Genomic DNA, 20,178 nt, shown 5'->3' with positions numbered 1-20,178 from the left:
GAAAGTGCCTTTAACCCTTGAAATGTTGTAGGACATTGCAAGTCACAACAAAGTGAATATATTCCTTTGAGTGAACATAGGTTGCTCTTAAGTGTGGTGAAAACTCCAACATCCAAAACCAAGAAGTTACAGTTAGGACTGGTAAATACATATCTGTTAGCTATGGTAGGGGACAACAGTAAAAATATGACCATTAAAATATGGTTAGAAGTTACTCAATTTGGCCAAAAAAGGGAGGAAAATCCTGGGCAGATATGCTTGGACTTGATCTGTCCTGATATCTATGGGCTGGATGTCAAAAACTGGACTGGGCTCTGTTTAAGGAAAAAACAAGCACACATACACACATCAGTTGTATTTAGCATAACCCAGAGGACCTGCTTCCAGCAAAACTCTCTTCACCATCAGTGCTGGTGTCTCTTTGGTAGACATTGGAGACACTGCTTATGTGCACCTTCTCCAACATGTCTTTTCAGGTGCATGCCAAATCCACCTTAGCCAGCCCTAAACACCTGTGCTGTCATGGATATGACGCTGGCTCTGCTTTAGAGACTATATTTCTCACATTCAATTTGGTGATGCGGCATGTTTTTAGAACCAAGCAATTTTTATAATGGAAAGAACAAAGGCAAGAAGTTTTATACACAGCACCTTTGTAATATAAACACATGCATATTTATTCAAGCATAAAGGAATATGGGAAGAAAAGACTGGATGTATTTAATAGCAAGCAAGCTACAGGGTGAGTTTCTACGACTTACTGGTGTAGACGGTCACAGAATTTCCATCTCCTTTAGTTGTGTTATCTGGTGCTAGTGGATATATTGTGAAGTTATAGAGTGTACCAGGTTCTAAACCTGTAATTACAGCTTCCGTGATTTGGGGTCTCTCAGGCCAGAGAAATGAACTTCCATCTTTGAAAATCTCTATCTCATAGGTATAGTTACCAGCAGCTGAATCATTGTTCTCCCAGGTTAAATTCACTTGATCTGTGCTGATAACTATGGCCTGGATGGCAAAAACTGGACTGGGCCCTGTTTGTGAAAACACAAAGCATATATACATACATATATATAACACAAACACACACACAGAGTACATACGTCCTGTGGTATATAGAGTAACTTCTGTGCTAAATTTCTGGCCTGGATGTCAAAAACTGGACTGGGGACTGAGCAGGCCAAATAAATGATATAGCAAAGAATTGGTGTTCATATTGATATGACGTATTATTTGTTTGTGACCTTTGACAAACTTTTACCTTTTGAAAAATACTGTAAAATAACTAGGAGAAAAAGATAATTTAGGACTTTCCTATGTTCTGCAAGTTACCTATGAAAGATGCTATTCAATGGGATAATCTACTTCAGTAAAATGTTTGGTAAACCTATCCTAAGGCCCTCCATTTTTATTCTATGAGGGCGATTTTTCTTCCCAGCAATGAAATAATAGGATCTTCTTTCTAGTCATAAAATGACCTCTCTCCCCATTTTTTTTAGTTACATTCATAATTTAGTTATATATGTAGGTACGTTTATTTCTTTGACTGTTATATAAATATGCTTCATTTCAGTAACTTGAGAGTAAGATTTTGTGATTAAGGTGAGTCTCAAGAGACAGGAATCACTTCCCAGCTGCTACACTCTTCTTGCGTCCACTTGAGGAACAAAAACAATGAGTAATCTTCTCTGTGCAGATGTCTATTATCTATTTAGATCACAATTAATCTAAGGCAAGGACTATCTCTTACAAAGCATACCTATAGCATCTACCACAAAGTGGACCTGGGATTACTAGATGCTATCCTAATGGAAATAATAATAGCTGATTTCAAGTATAATAGAAACATTATTAAAAGTTGCTCAACAGCTGAATACACTCCTCAGCATAATCAAAATCTAAGCTATCATTAGAATTTTTTGCTAAACTTTGAAAGAAATATATGAATGAAGCTATTCATTAACACATATATTGTTATTATGATAGATATGCAAAATGTTGAGTTCACATTCTTAGGAGCTCACACTGAATAACAGCAATCAATTCACATCCCAAAACTAATTATCAGCCAGAAACTTAGAAGAGAGCACCCAGTTTACAACAACAATAAATTACATTCTCACACTAAGTTATATGGGGTTTTTAGTAGGTTTTTGTCTCCTAAAGGAACTGGTGGCAAAGTAGCTTGCTCCATTTTCAGAGCTACCACACACTAAAAGAGACCACATGGGATGTTAGTGAGAAGCAGCTAGTGCAGTCTAAATTCAGTGCTTGGCAAGAGAAGCTTTAAGTCCTCTATACAGACAAGCCCAAAGCAATTAAGGACATAGGCACCAACTTTGGTTTTTTCTGGTGGGTGCTTTATTTTTATTTTTTGGTGTGTTTCCATACCGAGCCCCATGCATGACCAGAATAGGCAGGGCATTACTCCAACCTAGCTTGCACAATGTGGCTCATGGGTGCTGAGTACCCACTAATTTTTTTTCAGTGGGTGCTTGAGCGCTGGAGCACCCACGGATTTGGCACCTATGACTAAGGCCAAAATCCACATCTACCAATACTTTACCAAAGCCTTCAAGATGTTGCTAAGGCCTCGGCCTAAAATTTCTCATGATTCGCATGTAGACATTCTGCTCTATCAGGCTGCATAGGATTCCCAGGTCCTAACAAAGAATTAATTCACTTTAAGGAAAACTGCTTAGGTGACTCAGAGAAACTAACCACTCTGAAAGCCAAATTTCCTGACACTGCAAGCAATCCAAATCTAGCACTTTGGAAGTAGTACTTATATCAGCCTAGACAATCAGATCCCTCCCTCCCTCCCTCTGCGTCTTTCTTTATATTCATATATGTACAAGTAATCTGTCATGTTCCTCCAATGTAACACCTCCTACACTCTGTTCTAAGCCCTAAAAGATGTGAAACAACACATATAACATTCAGCCATACAGATCAAGAAATGTAAGGGAATCTAATTTGATTTCTTTCTAAATAATTGTTACACTGTAGAAATGACTGAACTTGTATGGTGCAAGACGGGAAGAGAATACTGGAATATTTAAGGAAGAGTACTGGACCGTCTAAGGATCTAACCTGGGCAAAACTTCAAAAAAATGAAGATTTAGCTAAAAATAGAGAATGTTAACTAATAATCTAGTAACAGTCCTCAACAAGAAAGCAATGAAATAAATCTCTCATACATTAGTAACTTTTACTGGAAAAATGGGTATAACAAAAAACAAAACAAAGTAAGACAGTTGAAGGCTGTTTGCTAAACGGCATGGGGAAATCAGAAAATAATCCTCCATCCAAGCCCTGGAAACTTAATTTCTTTGGCTCTGAGGCAAGAGAAGGTAAAATAAGTTACTCAAAAGCCTGATAGATTTCACTCGCTTTCTTGGAAAGATGTTGCAGGTATGAATGATCATTTTACACTGGTATACCAGGGTAACAGATTTTTGGGCCACATACATGGAGGCCAGAGGGAATCTTGGTCTTTACCCTGTTAGTTATGACAATATCTGAGCACTGTTTTTTCAAATCAATCTTTTTAAAGTTAATATCCCAAATCAAGTAGTGACAAGCACTTGAATTTAAGTGTCACATCTTAGCTATGTGAAAGTTCAGCAAATTAGGAAGCAGAGGTGAATTGACAAGAGTTCATTGTATTCACAGCTAGATGAGACTCAGTGACTTGCTCGAATTGTCGCTTGCGAGTGCTCCTGAATCTCAAATTTCAGTATCTAAGCTGATGAGCATCCAGCTCATACCATCTGAAATTTCATTTTCAGGGAGGCTCCTATCCTGCTTCGCAGAATCAGCACTGACATCTTCTCTCTCTTTTTCATATTGCTATATGTAACCTGGATGCTAGAAACTGGAGTAAATTCTGTTTAAGAAAAACATAGTAGTAGTTAATTTTTAGGACTGAAGGGATACATGCATATGACAATGGTATTTTCCTACTAGGATATTATATATTTGAGATTCAGCTGTGAGAAAGAGAAAGCGGGACCTATTTGGGATCAGTCTCAGAGGACAGTTTCTGTCACTTTTACAGAACCACTATGATTTTAACTGTTGCTGGTAGAGATGAGAAACCAAATAACTGACAAGGGCACCTCTCTGAATGTTACTTACTACCTATCTAAATAGGTTGATGAATGAATAAATTTCCTTAGAGGATAGAATTATTGTTTTTTGTATAATGCAATCCATACAAACGTAGCTATACAGAACTTCATGGAACTCTACTTATGTAGAAAGAGCTCTTCAGAGCTAGAATTTTCTCTAGGAGAGTCACTAGTAGTGGGTGACTGGGCATGATCCCCAAGTGCTATTATAAAGGGGGCACCAGAAGGGACTTAAAGTGAGTGCTGTCCTACTGTGCCACCAAATCCATGGCTGTCCCTTGCTGGTGGTGACTAAAAATCAGCAGCACTTGGGGCTCTGGACCAGCCGTGCTGGTGGCGAAATTGGGGGCTCGCATCACTAGTCCTGTCATCAGCCTCTGTCCCCTTGTCAATCTCATGGTGCTCTGGAGATGCCACTGCTGTGGGGAAAGGTAGTGTCACGACATGGCCAACATCCAGGGGGTTAACACAGACCCCCTACTGCAGCTGCTGCCTTTGTAGCAAGGCTGTGGGAGGATAAGCCATAGCATGCCTACAGCAGGGGGCCATACCCAATGGCTAATACCTAGCAGCTGCCCACTGTGCTGGTACCTCACCCAGTAGCAACTGCCCAGGGCACAAACCTTATCAGCTACGCTTCTGAATCCATGTATGGCTTCATTACTGATTATACCTGATTAAAGGTTCAGATCTTCAATCCTTCAACAGTTAGAGAGTGAAATTTGCTGGCTAACAGATTAAATGATGGAAGTAGTCAGCTGCTGCACATTTTTTGTTTAAGCAAAACATGAAGTCATAGCAGGACCATAGCGATTGCACCCAAAGTAGGTGAAAACCGCTATATAACATTGCTTCTTGAGAAACTTTGAGAGAGGCTTTTCAAGTTTCCCACCAATGTTTTGGTTCATGTAGCATGCTCCTACTTGTGTTGAAGAACCTGGGACTTAAAACCCGCAATATGGCAAAAAGATACTAAATTAAATACTTAGAATATAGAAATTACTGTATATTTAGAAGGAAAAAAAACAATCCTAGGAAGGTTGCCTAACCCTGTGCTGTACAGGGAAACTATACAAGAAAGAATGGCAAGGTAGAGGCATAACTGCCCAGGACTGCACCCCTGGCAATGCCTCCTGCAACCCTCCCTTGTACCTTCTTCACAAGGTTCTGGCTCAGGAGGCTCTGGCAGCAGGGTGGCAAACAGGAGCACCAATGATGAAGTAAGTTCACCAATGATGAGCTAAGATGTAACCTTATTTTTTCTAGCACCCAACCCCATTGCGCAGTGCCCAGGGCTTGTGCTCTCTTACCCATCCATCCTTATGCTATTGGGCAAAGGGTCCACACTAATACAGGCAGTGGCTAAAAAAGCCCACAGAAAAGCTCAAGGAGAGGGAGCAATTTGATCTGACACCCAGATGATATAGTTGTTGCATTGGCACTGTATTTCTGCCCCATGATGTGGCCCTGACTTTTCCTTCCTGCACAGCTCAGAAATACAAAATTCAATTGCTTAGACTTCAAGGCAAGAAAAGGGAAACAGGTTACTCAGAGGCCTAGTTGCTTGCACTTTCTTTCTTGGAAAGATATAGCAGGTACAAAAGGACTATGTCATACTGCAGTTATAGGGAACTGTTTTTGGTTCACAGGCATGGAGGCTAGGAAGGAATCTTGGCTGGCTGTTATCCTGCTACCCAAGAAAAGATCCATGCTACTATCATTTAAAATAAATAGTCTAGGTCAAGTAGTGACAAGCACTTACATTTTATATACATGGAAGTTTAATGAATTAGGAAGTGAACAACAGAGTTCCACAGTACAGAAAACAAATTCAAAACTGTCTCAGTCTGTGACTTACTTGGATTGCTGCTATTGGTCCCATTATTGGGTAGAGTTGAACCTGAACTGGCAGTACTTGTCACACTGGCTGTTGAATTTTCTTTTCCAGAGGGGCTCCCATTCTGCTTCTCAGAATCAGTGCTATCGTTTGGCTCCAGGAAGTGTGCAATATCTGCAACCTGGGTACTGGAAACTGAAGTAGGTTCTGTTTAAGATACACCAAGTAATCATTTATTTTTAGGACTGAAAGAATACACACATAAAAATAGTATTTTGAGCTAGGTGTTTAGTGTATGTCAGATTCAGTTGTGGGAAAGAGCAAACAGCAGCTATCTGAGACCAGACAAAGAGGACAGTTTTTGTCACCCTTACACAAGCGGGCATTTGTGAGTTGTGAGTCTTTGCTTCCTCACCCCAACTCCATGAGTTTTATTTTACACTGATTTCAGTTGAAGGTGATTGTGAACAGCAGGGGTGTCCAATCTTTTTGAATGTGGGGCCAGATCATGAACTTTTTATCACCCAGTGGACCAGCGAGCCATATTCAAAGGCCTCACAGGAAGCAGTATCACTTCACCCCCCCCCAAAACGAAAGTACAGTGTTTACTTTTGTTTCCCATCGCAGCAACTCGGGCCTCAGAAAACAGCTTGGAGGGCCTCATGTTGGACAAGCCTGGTGAACAGCAACAAGATAACGGACAATGGCTGGTTTGGGACCTGTGTGACATGAGTTGTTGGCCTAATAATCTCTATAGAGACAACTTCATCACAAAAACCACAATCAAATCTTGAAATGTTTTGACTGGTGCCTCAGAGAGGCCAGTAACTAAACAGCCATGGAAAATGAACTGCTTCATACCCCACCAAGTGGTAGCCTGCGTAAGTTAAGGCAGAAACTTAAAATTAACCAGGGGGAACGCTGTACTTCAGTTGAATGAAGCACAGGCAAAGGACTTCAGTGTCCAAATATAAATTCACCACCCTCTTCATGAACATATATTCATTTAACACCAATGGGCAATATCACTGGACCATATTGAAGCTGAAGGTTCAGATCTTCAGTCCTTCAGAGGTGGATGAGCAGGGCACCAGGCCCAGCTGCTGACTTAGATGAAGTACCATAATGGCAGCTCCTGGAGCACTTCTTGCTAGCACTCATAGGGCCACAGCTGTGGCCCACACTTGGGGAACTGGTGCACTACCAGCTGTTACAATCCTTGTGGGAGGACGAAAGTGCCTGACATTTCACAACATGCACCACTCTGCTCTCTGGTGCCCAGCACCCCCTATTGCTTAAGGCGCAAAAATTCCTAGCTATATTTCTGCATACTACCCATACCAGAAGTCTGATAGGGAGTGTGTGATGGGTATTGCATATTCAGGAAGAAATGCCCACTAGTGAACTATAAAAAGAAAACACAGGACTATATCATAGCAGTAACTCACAATAGTAAGTTTTGGGTTCTCTGGAATTTTTCCACACCTCAAGATTAGCCAAACTTATTAAAACAAAACTGTATTATCTACGGGGATTTCTCAGTTTTACAAATACATAATGCAAATCCAGAAACTCCAGTAATGAAAATTCTTTCAGAGGCTTTGAACAGTACTTCCTATAGCCAGCTTTCTTAGAATAAGTTAACTATTCCAAACCTGGCTGTGTTTGGTGAAGACGACCCTCGCATGAGCGTTAGGAAGGAAGGAGCAGTTCAGGATTAACAAGATGGGCATCAGCCATCCTGAGTAATATGATGAGAAACAGGAAAGGAGGAGCAAAAGGTAGAGTACTGGGATGGGCTACTATTTTCTGATGGAGAACTACACCCTCAGATTCCTGATGCTGACTGTGTCATCAAATAAGAGGCACAGGACAAGATGTTCTTGGTTATTATTTCCATAAAATATTTATTTTACTTATACCTAGAGGCAGCCAGGGTTTCACAGGCCTTAATCAATTCCTCAGCCACAACTGGTCCTTTTCAAGTTATGGGAACCACTGCTTCCTGACCCAACTCCCTGGCTTCCATTTCATGGTAGGATTTGGACAAGGGGACCGAGGGGCAGCAGTACGGACCTCCCAACACTCAGTTTTTCCCTGCACTATTGAGGGTGTTCCATAAGGTTGATACAACCAAAGGACTCTTGTTCTTGCTGTAAGCTGGCTATTGCAAGTGAGGGGAAATCACCTTTCTAAAGGCAGGCAAGGAAAGGCCTCCAGCCATCACCATCTGAATACGTGGTATAGTACAACGCATACGTCAGGTAAGTAGTTTTGACAGTACAGTAATTTGTTACATAACTATTTCAAATATAACAGTTACTGTAACTCCAAACTCTTATAGCTGTAGCTCAGCTCTTTGCAGTTATTCATGTTACAAACAAGGAGGTAAAAAGGAATGTAACTGAGTGGTGAATAGCCCAAAACTTGGTAAGCTGTGTTCATGACATGAATTTGAGGTCACACTGTAAAGTCATTCTTAAACTGTGTTCCCAGTCAGCTAAGCAAGTATTAATCCCACCCCCCTCCCCTCCTCCCCACACACACAGCTTTGGCTTAGCATGGTTTTTTTCTCTTTCAGAATCAAGCTGAATCCTTATCTGTGTTGCTTTCTGTTTGTTTTCTGGTGGTGTTGACAGCACTTAACATAACAGAGCTCTAAAAACAAAAGATACTATGAAGACTCCCCTCCTGGTCCAACCACAATTTCCTTACTTCTGGCTATGTTTCTGCAGAGCACTGTTTGAAACTTGAAGAGACCAGGGGCTGAGTATTTATTGAACTTACTGCTCGTAGATAAACTTGGGAATGACATTCCATCCCCATGAGCTACACTGCTTTCTGTTGATTCGTTAAGACTTAGGTTTGGTGGTGTTGTTGTAGTTATTGAGCTGCAATCTGAACCACCTAAATGGAAAGGAAGAAATAAAATAATAGACAAATAAGTATCTTTACATAATTCTTTGTATTTTACAATTTTGAATGTAGTTGCTTTGGTCATGACTAGTTAGGTTTCTTTCAGACTTCAATAACAAGAACATGTTGAATGACACTTGATCATATAACTTCTGTTTTTTACCATTGTGAATTTTGTCAAGGCACTTTTCCTTTGAATGGATTGATCAGAAGCAAATTGGGCAGAGCTGTGCTCTGGGTGGTGCTGCAATTTTAGTATCTCACAGCAACCCAGGCTGGTACCCCAGTCACACCCCCTACCCTCTACCCCCCCCTTAATCCTATTGGAATTGATTGCCTATTAATATAGCATACTTAATGCTATTTGCAAAAGCTAGCATGCGTGCTGCTCACACTTTTGATCAACGCTACGAGCTTTAGCTCTTTACTTATAAAGAAAGTTAAAGAGCAAACATTTGTAGCTATGCACCTATGAACCTTTCATCTGTACCATTAAGGGATTGACATTAGGATGTCTGGCATTCTGAGGTGCTGAGAGATTGTTTTAAGGGTGCTGCAAAATATTAATACTATTAGGTGTGTAAACCCCTATGCATGATTCACAACATAAACCCAGAGATTTCAAATAGGAAAGCATAGTGTCAAAAACAGTCTGACCTGTTGTGGTCTCTCTGAGATCTTTGCAACAGAAGACATGCTCTCTGTTGCTTTTTTGTAGGCAAAAACAGAGTAAAAGCTAAGAGCTGGCACTCTGCAAGGGATGCTCTGAGTCTAACAAGTTTAAGAACTATTGCACTAGAGCTAAAGCAGTAAATCCCCCTTCCAGCATAAACACAGCTACACTGGTATAACGGTTCTTAGTAGGGGTGCACCAACAGAGATTTTTGGGGCCTATACCGATAGCCGATATTTAAGGAGGCATATCAGCCAATATGAATCTCATTTCCAATACAGCTGCCTCCCGCTGATTAGTCTGGTGTGGTGGAAGGGGATGGGGGACGGAAGGGGTGTGGGGGGCAGAGAAACCCATACCCCCCATGATAAGGGAGGGGGCAGAGGCGTTTGCTGCCCAGGCAGGGCGAAGCGAGGGCGGGGCACCAAAACCACAGCTCATCGGGGGAAGGGGGCTCCCACCACTGCTTGCACCCCAGGAAGGCATGGGGGGGGCATGTGCCCTGGATCCGTGCAGGGCAGGGTGGGCTGCAGCCAGGGCTGTGCAGGGCTCTTCTTGACAGGGGCTGCATTTGGAGCAGGTGCCAGTGGCACTGGTAAGATGCTGCATCAACCCTCACAGGGTGCAAGCAGAAGGCGTCTTCCTCCCCACAAGCCACAGCTCCACCTCCCCTACACTGGGGCAACACCTGCCACTGTCCCATCCCTCACCATTGATCTGCCCCACCCTACCTCTTCCCTCCCTTCTCCCCTTCCCTTCCACCACACCAGACTTACCAGCTGGAAGCAGCTCTCCATGCTGCCAGCTGTACTCCTCACTGCCTGAGTGCTGCACTACAGCTGCACACAGCACAGGCATTTATCAACCAAATTATCAACCCCATCGGGGTCGATAGCTGATACAGCCAGTTTTCTTTATACCAGTACCAATCCAATATCAGACTGATGTATTGGCACACCTCTAGTTCTTACACCAGAACAGCTTATTCCTGTATGAGAAAAAGAATAAGCTGTGCTAATACAAGCAATATCTATACTGACAACCTGAAATGTGGATAAATAATTACATCCAGATAACTGTTAAATGAAAATCATGCTGTCACTGAAAAAAGTGACATTGGTACACAACTGTATGTAGAGCAAGCTTAAGAAAAGCCATCAAACATGCAAATGACATATTTGGGGGAAAGGAGGAAAGGCTGACAAAATTACTCCCTATCATTTCCCACCATGAAAATCAAGAGCTGGGCATTCAAATTTTTCCAGACTGATCATGAGAAACTGCTTTCTGAGCCTTTCTCTGTCAGATTCTCATTTATGTCACCTTTCTGGCATGTACAGCAGACATATGGCCAGATTTGTGTCAAGAAGCCTTAATATTAAAAACAGGAGTTCATCACTACAAATTGTAATTAAAATTTGCTTTAGTCTGCTACTTGTTCTTTATTTAGGGTTACTATTAAAGGGAAATTTGCTACAAAAGTTGACAAAATACTACAAAGCACTGTTTATTGGACTAGATGGATCTTTGGAAACATATCAATATTGCAAGCATAAATATTTTTATGTTCAGGTAGAAAATCCTTGCTTTACATTGCTTTCACTTTGCTTTTTAAATATAGATCACAGTCCAGCAAATTACTTTTAGCATATGATTTGGTATCACTGGCTTTTTAATGGAACTAATCCCAGGCTTAAAAACAGACTCAACGCCATGATTAAATTTTAAATGCATGCTTAAGTACTTCATTGGACTAAAGGCTATGGCTAGTGAACAAGTGGGTTTTAATAACGTTTCTGCGAGTACTTGTAATAGGAGGTTTAAAATGACTGATATACAGTGGTCCTGCATCATACGCATATTTTACTTACGCGAATTCAACTATACGCGGAGCACGGCTCCATGGCAGCAAGAGATTTTGGAGGCAGAGGCAGCCTCCTGCTGCCACAGAGCCATGCTTGCAACTGTGCAGCCGGTGGCAGTGGCCCAGCATGGGGATGGCTGCATGAGAACCTGGCAAACTCAAGGCCCCGCCCCCCCCACGACCCTGCCCCCCCCATACAGTCATTGTAATTTTCACTGTGCGCGATTTCAGCCTTACGAGCTGACCCCAGAACCTAACCCCCCATGTAAGATGCGAGACGACTATAAATTCAGTTTGCTCTATTATTTAGGAGTCACAGAAAAAGAAAACTTAAATACAAAACAAAATTATAAAAAAGCAACAGAATAGTACTTACAGGCATCTGAACTTTTGATCTGTGAAATGAAAATTTAAAAAAAGGTTAGTGTTGTAAGCACCAATCAGAAATAAAACAGTTTAAAATGAATAGCTGCTAAGAGGGCCTCATAGTTCTCAAAACCTTTGGATCTGAAAATGGATATGAAAAATCTACAGATATACAAAATAGTGACATGAGTACTGGCTTCATTCCAGGAGTGGGGGATAGCACAAACCAAGTTATTAAAAATAACTACTCAAAAGTTTTTATACTGCAGTCACAATATTTAATAATTCTAAGAAACAAGTTTCTTCAACTGATGTGGGGTTTAAATCTGCAAATAACAAGTTGTAAACAAAGCATATCATACCTCGGTCACAACATTAGAAAAAAAATGTACCTTAAAGAATCATCTTTCTTTGAAAGGCACCAGACTAGATCTTTTCTATCTATGATTTAAAGAAAGGGTAGAAGCCTCTGACCAACAGTACAGGCAGCCTTCTGTGTGCAATATGTGGCAGATCAGGGAGGGGGCAGATATCACAACAGTAGATGAGGCAAACCACAGGGCAGGAAATAAAAAGCAGAGCAGAGGACTGGACAAGGGAAGGAAATTCAGAAGTGGCACTTGGAGAACCTAAATTGTGACATACCTGCCAAAAAGGTTGGGTCCTCAGAGATTTAAAGGATTCCCCTTTCCTTCTTGTATTGTATACAAGGGGGAAGACTAGGGGCGTGCAAAGTGGGCCCTATTCGATTTGGATTCGGCCTGAATCAGGCACAGTGATTCAATTTTTTGATTCAGATCACTGTCCCTGATTCAAATTTGGCCAAATCCAAATCTGAAGATTCAATGCTAATTCAGAGAATCAGCGATTCGGACACAGACACTTTACAAAGCTTTTTCTACATACCTTGAGGTACCAGGGCAGCTCATGATTGCTGCAGTGGTGGGGCAGATGGAGCACCACAGAAGTGCAGGGAGGTCCCCCACATGCTTGGTGGCAATCATGCTCGGTGGCAATTGGGTCTGCCAGGGAGCACGCTGGGGGGGGCGCCCTGTCCCCCCCGCACCGATCTTGGTGATTGGCCGCAGGGGGGCCCTGGGTGCCCCCCACAGACCCAGGAAGCACCAGTCTGCTTTCTGGTCTACTTCCAGGTCTGCTGCCAAGTGCACTGGGGAGCCCCTGCGATTCTGTGGGACACTCCATGTGCCCCAGCATCGCAGCATTCATGAATCGCCTGCTACTAGAGGCATGTAGAAAAAATATTTAAAGCTGTCTCTATGTTTGAATCTCCCCAAATCAATTTGGAGTGTTCCAATTCGATTCGGAGAGATTAAAGGGTCCTCCGATTCAATCCAGATACAGAGATTTGGCCACCAAATTGGGCTAAATCTCCACCAAATCAAATCAGGGACCAAAGCTTCGCACAGCCCTAGGGAAGACCTTATTCCACTTACCAAGCAACAAAGGGATCTTAGAAGTTTAAGAACAATCCTATTCCACTCCGAGTCCTTCAAAAACCACTAATATGTTTATTTTTATAATGCACCATTATCATGGCTTTAATGCTACGTCAAAAAAACTGAAGAAGATGCCTTAAACTTTTGTATTGATTTTTCAGAGACTCAAGCAAGGTGAAATAAGATCATACTTACATGCAGAAGTCCCTTTAAGGGCCCAAGAGGTGGTATACAATATTACAATTAAATCTCATTGAAGCATACCTCACATGTTTGTTGATCCAAAGCTCACTGAGTTCAATGCTAAAATTGTAAACAATTTCTTTTATATCCCATTATCAGATTTTTTTTCAACCTTGTATTTAGCATTCAGCCAATGTCAGGGTTTGTAAAACATTATCACAGGGACTGTAACTAGCATACTGGCATTACCACAATGTTTTATTAGCAAGGGGAAATCCAAGGATGTGTTTTTAATATTACATGACTTCCTGCTTCCCTGATTTTTTTAAAATAAACTGCTTTAGTTCCTGCAGCCATTTAAGAACACCAGCTCAAATTATTCCTCTACCTACCAGAAGGTAGCAGCAAACAATACAAGTCAGAAAACACGCTGCAAAATGTGTAAAATAAAAAGGAACACTAGATGGAGTTCTTAGGGCGAATACAAGCAGAAAGTATATTTGTGGGACCCTCATAACCAACTGAAACAGACCTGCTCCGCTTCCCCCATTACATAACAGAAACTTACTTTAACGATTCTATGTAGGAATTAAAAAAGAAACTAATTGCCTGCTATAACTAGGAAGCTCTCACACAAAAAAAGGCACAAGTATGGGTGGATACCAAAAATAAGCTTTAAAAAAAAGACGGAAGGCTACAGAAAGCTATAAACAGTATTTAATGAGAATCTGCCCCAACTTTTAGAGCCCCAGAACTCAGAAATTTGGGCAAGGACTTGGCAAGCTGATTTAGCCTGTAATGTATACATCAGCAATTGAGTTTAGAAGAATTTCTTAGGCCTGGGAATGCTTCTTCCCAAAAACCTCTGCCCCTGGAGCTAGACCTCCTCTCTCCCTTGACACAGTCAGTAGGTAGCAAGCAACCTCTGTGACTTTGGTAAATAGCACATTTATGTTATATGAGTCACATTTTGTCTAATCCACTTCACTTCAGTGAACATAAACATCGCCCACTGTCCCTATCACTCCCACAGCTTCGGGGCCCCCTATCTTGCATGCCCTGGGAATTCCTATGATGTATACAATGAAGACCTTGAAGCCCCAGGAGCACCTGCCTAGGGTGGCTGAAGAGCATGGGCAGCTCTGGGACACCCACAATCTCCTAAAGCAAAAAGGCATCTGCCACAAAAAACGCACAATTTTTTACCAGCCATTGTTAAGCCATGGATGCTCCAAATTATGGCTGCAACAAGGGGCATGGACATCTGCTTGTTTCGGCTTTGTGCCACCATTTAAAAAAAAAACAAAAAAAACAACAAACTTGCATGCTCTAATATAGACAGAATCACATTACTTCATGCTATGGGATGCCTGCACAAGACATTGCATCCAAGAGCTGCTCGATGAAGACGGGAGAAGTTGAGAGGCAAAGCAGGAGAAAAGCAGGGAGCACCCTCAAGCTTCTTGGAAGCAAGAGGCCCATAACAGAGAAGTCTGTGCTCTTGGAAGGAACTGCTCTGAAGGAGTGATGGCCTTTGAGTGGTAGAACAAACCAAAGCATCAACTTTAAGGAGGGTCTTGGTCCCTCTGGCCCTCCCACCATCGTATTGAAATAGTAGTTCTAAGCAGAGAAATGCTGGCCTCTAGTCCTTTCTTGTGCCGGTCTCCTGCTGGAGTCCAGAACCCACAGAACAGGACCTGGAGGGCAGATATCAGATGTGCAATCACAAAACTCTCTACAAACACTTCTGAACCTCTGACACTGCCAAGCCAGATCAAAAGGACAAAAGAAAAATCAGGAGGCTGTTTTAATTTCACTCACTCTCTCAAGACCAGAACAGACAATCAGGGAAGGAGACACTCATCCCTGAAGTCCAATTCAACAGGAAAACAGCACAATATATCCTGAATCCACTGCATACTTTTACTCTATCTGGAAACAGCCTCTAAGTGATGAATAAGAGGTGTAATTTCCTGACATATTTATTCAGAGCACCATAAAAGAAAGCTCAGAAGGCTCCCTCATGAGTAGGGAAGGGAAGGGAAGGGAAGGGAAGGGAAGGGAAGGGAAGGGAAAGGAAAAGGAAAATACCACATAATGTGAAGCATTCGCCCAAAAGAGGACTGAATGCCCACAAGAGACTCCCTACCCCATCCAGCAAGGAACTGAAAGTTTAGTACCATTTATGATCTGCCTTGTAGTTACTTTCTTTCCTGTAAGCAGACTTAGAAAGGCCAATGTTCTGAAAATATGAGCGTCCTTGTCCCTTCTGCACTTAACTATGCTTAACAATGACCTATATTAGGCAGAGTAGATTTGCACCTTTATAGACTTACTTCATCAGCACCTGATGAAGTATGACCTCTGGTTACAAACACATATGCTATACATCTCTGGTTAGTCTATAAAAGTTCAAATCTACTCTGCCTTCTGCTTGACTTCAGACTAACGCACCTAATTACCTCTCTATTCAAAAGGCACAATGTATCCTGCTAACAGCACCCAAGCATGAGGATGAAACCTTGTTTAAACAACAAAATTGGATACCATGCCAAATTTCTCTTGTGAAAAGCAAATGCTTCCTTTGATTTTAGTTGCTTTCAGTATCGCATGTTCCTCCTGAATTCAAAATGCCCCTCTAAACTTTCCAAACCCTACATGCTGCTGTCACAAAAAAGACTGAAATAAACCTCCCTCAAAACAGAGGATTCCTCTCCATTGTAATAACTCAACCATTCCCCAGTAAGCCAAAGTACAACCTCCCACATTTTTAAACGTTAGTTTTTAAATGGTTCCATGCTGCATTTTTCAATACAAGCTGTGTAAACGGAACTGTTCCCTGGCTCCATGTTGCTACGTAATAAGGCATTATTTATACAAAATATTATATCATTATTTCAGAGGATATCCACCCTGAACCCAATTCCCCTCTATATTCACATCTAACACATCAGAAGCCATTGCATTTCCTTTTTTTCCTCTTCAACTGTATTAATTTACATATCCACAAATAAAACTTTTTTTAATAAGATATCTGAATCCTGAAAACAACAAAACATACCAGGAAATAAGGCTTTAGAGATCAGAGGGGGAAAATGCAGCAAAATGTGAAACACAAATCATTTCAGCTGAACTGCATGAGGAGGATGTATAACCAAACTCATCACTGGAGTTTCAGTGACAAACGGATCTTTTCATGTGGCACATAGCCATTCTCAAAAGCTTGATCAAAGCAGCTCGATGCCAGAATGGATCCTGCACTCTTCACCCAATCTGCATAATTTATTGGGACTTTTGGATGCACTAAAAATGTGCAATTGGCTACCTACTTCCTTGAGATCCTGAGATGCAAAGCAATTCATATAGGTGAAAATCTGCTGTCCATTCCATTTTACTGATGAGGAATACTTATATGCAGCATAGGTTATAATGTGGGAATGTGTTCAAGTGACTTAAAAACCTTAATCCTATTGATTTCTAATAAGACTTAAGATCTTTGGTATCTATGTTATTTTGGAAATAGGATTTAGGTTCTTAAGACTGCTGCATGATTTTGATGATTTTACCAGAGGTCTACAGATGACATTGGACCTCCCCATATAGCTGTGCATAAGAAAGCAGGGACAAATCCACTGAAGTCCTTGAGGTTGCTGTCATCAAGCACAAACTGTATTGGCCCACAATATCATGTACCTAATATTGTGCCAGTGCGTGGGAGCAGAGCCACAGAGAGCATGTCTACACTGCAAACAGGAGGCCACCTTCCCAAGCATGGTCTCACAAGGCAGTATAGCTATGTTCAGATGGTGCTATGAGGGAGCTAGCATTGCTTCTCCTCCAGGTCTTTAAGTTCATTTACACTACAGCAGAATCACAGCTACATTTTCTCTGAAGGCAGCGCCTACACAGCAGTGTGTTGTATCCAAGTGTGCAGCCACCTGGCCTTTTATATTTAGTGTTGAGTGGCTAACACGTCTCTTCAGGTTTTCTCCCCCTGAAACTACAAAACCAAAGCCAGCACAGAAAGCAAAGACAGTGATGGTAGAAGAGAGGTCAGGAAGATGATAAAAAAAAATGGCATGACAAGTTGAATCATGGCTGTGGCTACTTTTCAGACTGCAGTGATATCAAGTCCCTGAACAATGGAATTGTACAACATGCACAAAGATTCAGTAATATATTTAGCAGGAGGACTTCTTTTTTTTCCTTTTACAAGATTCCTGTAACAAGGTGAAGCCTTGCCATCAGCACCACACCTGTTTTCTGCATTCAAGTTTCCAAAACAAAAAAATAAAACAAAGTGGTTTGATTAATGTAAATATTGGATTACAAAGCTAAGTCACAACAACTACATAGTAGTGCGGGGGGAGAGGAAGGCGGCAAAATCCACTTGCCAGTTTTCTGAGAAGGAAGCTGTTTGCTGCACAAATCTCTATCCCGTGCATCATCATCACATCAATGCATGCCCAGCATTCATTGAGGTAAAACCAAGAAATCCATCATACACACAGCAAAGCTGAAGACCTTTAAACACATGCATGGATCTCAGTGCTTCCTTCCACATTGCTCTTAATGCTTGGAGGAGGTCCTTAAAGCCACCTCACTAGCCTTCAAATTCCTCCTTTAAAAACCTCCTTTGCTGTGATGCCTGCAGAAACACTGATGCCACTAGTGTACTAAGACCAGTACCTTGCTTGCAGATCATCGGGCATTTGTACGTATGCTCACGTAGGGTTGTATAAATGGCGAAATGCGCTTCAGCGCTGACGAAGTGGTGGTGGTGCACTCTTGAATTAAAATACATCAAGGGTGTTTTAGTTCAAATTTTACCACCGCTACTTTCTCAGCGCTGATGCACATTTCGCCATTTATACAAATGCATGTGATTCAGCACTGGGTGTGACAGCTCATGAGGAGCAGACTCAATTAAACAAGTCTGCTCCGATGTGCCACATCTCTGGTGCGTCAGACCAGACAAATATATGTGTACAAATGCCCGCTGCATCCTTATGATTCCTTCTAGTCATCTGTCTGTATCCATCTCATATATATTGTCTTGTACTAAGACTGTAAACACTTTGGGGCAAGGAGCATCCTATGGTTCTTTGTTTGTACAAAACCTAGCACAATAGAGTCCTGATCCAACATACCTATTCTCTTTTTGTCCAGTCTGTTAAATCTTGGAAACTTAGCACATAGAAAGAGCAATTCCTTTCCTGCATGCAGTAACAAGAGAATAATATTTCATTTTTGGAAATAGACTTTTTTTCCCCTGAAATAATTTTAACAGAAAGATTATGCAGAAAGGCACAACAAAAGGAAAGCAAACCTGCCATCAGGATATTGCAATTCAAAGAAACCAAAGTACTTCCTGAACCAAACCGTATTTGTGGTAAGCAAACAAGGTCTGACCCTGCCCACTTTTAGGTCACTGGTTACATTTGAGGTGAATCTGTGGATGCAAGATTAAAAAAAATGTGGGATGATGAGAGGAGTCTGTGAAACTCAATGATTTGAGTTTCAAAGTGCATATCCATTTGCTCATGTTCAAAATTGGTTTATGTTGACTCTACATAAAGACTTAAGCTTTCCTAACATAAGGTATTTAGGGAAAACTCATTTTCAGCTTGAACATTCACCAGATCTCCAGGTTTAGGTTTGATTATGACCATCCCCACTGGGCTGTTTGGGTATACAAGTCACCTAATCAGGGAACAAAAGGGAATAAATATTTGCAAGTGATCTGCGATTCCACAACTATTCACTGAAGAAAATGATAACCAATTAATATGAATCTCTTGTGGATTTTGCATTCTGATAAGAAAAAAAAAAATAAAGCTAAACTCATTTGGATTCTTTATTGACAATCTTTCACCCAAAATGCATTTCCTCAACCCAAGTGATAAATACTAAAAACAGATAATCTGATCTACCAGATCTTTTAACAGATATGTAAATGAATGCTTTAACTCAGAACCCAAAGGCATAAACCTGGAGGCACTGAGAAACTCCTAGAAGGGTTGAAAGTACTCGGTGACTTGTTGGCTCATACACAGTATTTCATTCTGACCCATCTCTAGATTGGGGATTTTATTGTCTCATTCATATCAGCAATATGCAGAAATTCTTTAACTTACATGTTTTTTCTCATACAATGCTGTAAATCAGATGACCCCCAATCCAGTTAAATACTTGATGTCTAGCACATGTTTAAATCCTATAAGCAACTGTTCAAGCCTTTAAACTGAATTAGGGTACCAGGGCATTTCAGAATTTATTTACCTAAATATTTTGAGTGGGGAAAAAGTATACAAGGAAAAGAGAACTGTGAAATACTGAGATAACTGTTAGCCATGTAATGTTATATAGTGACTGGCAACAAACGTATAAATTTGCTATGCGTAAGTGCATCATAAGTGAACTGGGGCAGAACGAGGCCCCTATGGTGAGGGAAGGAGTGGGGCAGGGGCAGGTGCTGCCCAGCCAGGGTGGTGAATGGGACCCTGGGATTGGGAGTGGGACAGAGCCATGGGCAGTCCATCCAGGGGGCCCAAGGGGTGTGGAGGGGGGGCAGCTCCCTGCCACTGCATGCACCCCCAAGGGAAGCATGAGGGGCATGTGCCCCTTCCCCCCGGATTTGTGTGTGAGGGGGCTGTGGGTGCTTGACCACCTAGGCAACAGTGATCATCGCCTGCTGGAATTCACCATCCAGCGCAAGGTGGCAAAGGCCTGCAGCAAGGCAGCAGCCC

The 20,178-nt window shown here is 41.6% G+C and overlaps 1 protein-coding gene across 7 annotated transcripts in view; it reads right to left on the bottom strand.

Annotated features, from left to right (window-relative positions):
- PTPRJ (protein tyrosine phosphatase, receptor type J) overlaps positions 1 to 8,868 on the bottom strand; it is an 89,578-nt gene extending 80,710 nt beyond the window's left edge. For 4 of the 7 annotated variants that reach the window (XM_019519699.1, XM_019519701.1, XM_019519704.1 and 1 more), the window contains exons 1-4: positions 8,758 to 8,867; positions 5,992 to 6,177; positions 762 to 1,034; positions 275 to 314 (exon numbers count right to left, since the gene is read on the bottom strand). In XM_019519699.1, coding sequence (XP_019375244.1) covers positions 275 to 314; positions 762 to 1,034; positions 5,992 to 6,177; positions 8,758 to 8,785 — 527 coding nt within the window. In that variant the 5' untranslated portion in view covers positions 8,786 to 8,867. Of the gene's footprint in view, positions 1 to 274; positions 315 to 761; positions 1,035 to 5,991; positions 6,178 to 8,757 lie in introns of all 7 variants that reach the window. The other 3 variants (XM_019519706.1, XM_019519700.1, XM_019519703.1) reach the window with 3 other exon arrangements.
- Positions 8,869 to 20,178: the final 11,310 nt, after the last annotated feature.

This window comes from Gavialis gangeticus, unplaced genomic scaffold, assembly GCF_001723915.1.
Source record: "Gavialis gangeticus isolate Ggan-Ray unplaced genomic scaffold, GavGan_comp1, whole genome shotgun sequence".
NCBI classification, from domain to species: domain Eukaryota; kingdom Metazoa; phylum Chordata; order Crocodylia; family Gavialidae; genus Gavialis; species Gavialis gangeticus.
This window is presented reverse-complemented; position numbering and strand designations above follow the sequence as displayed.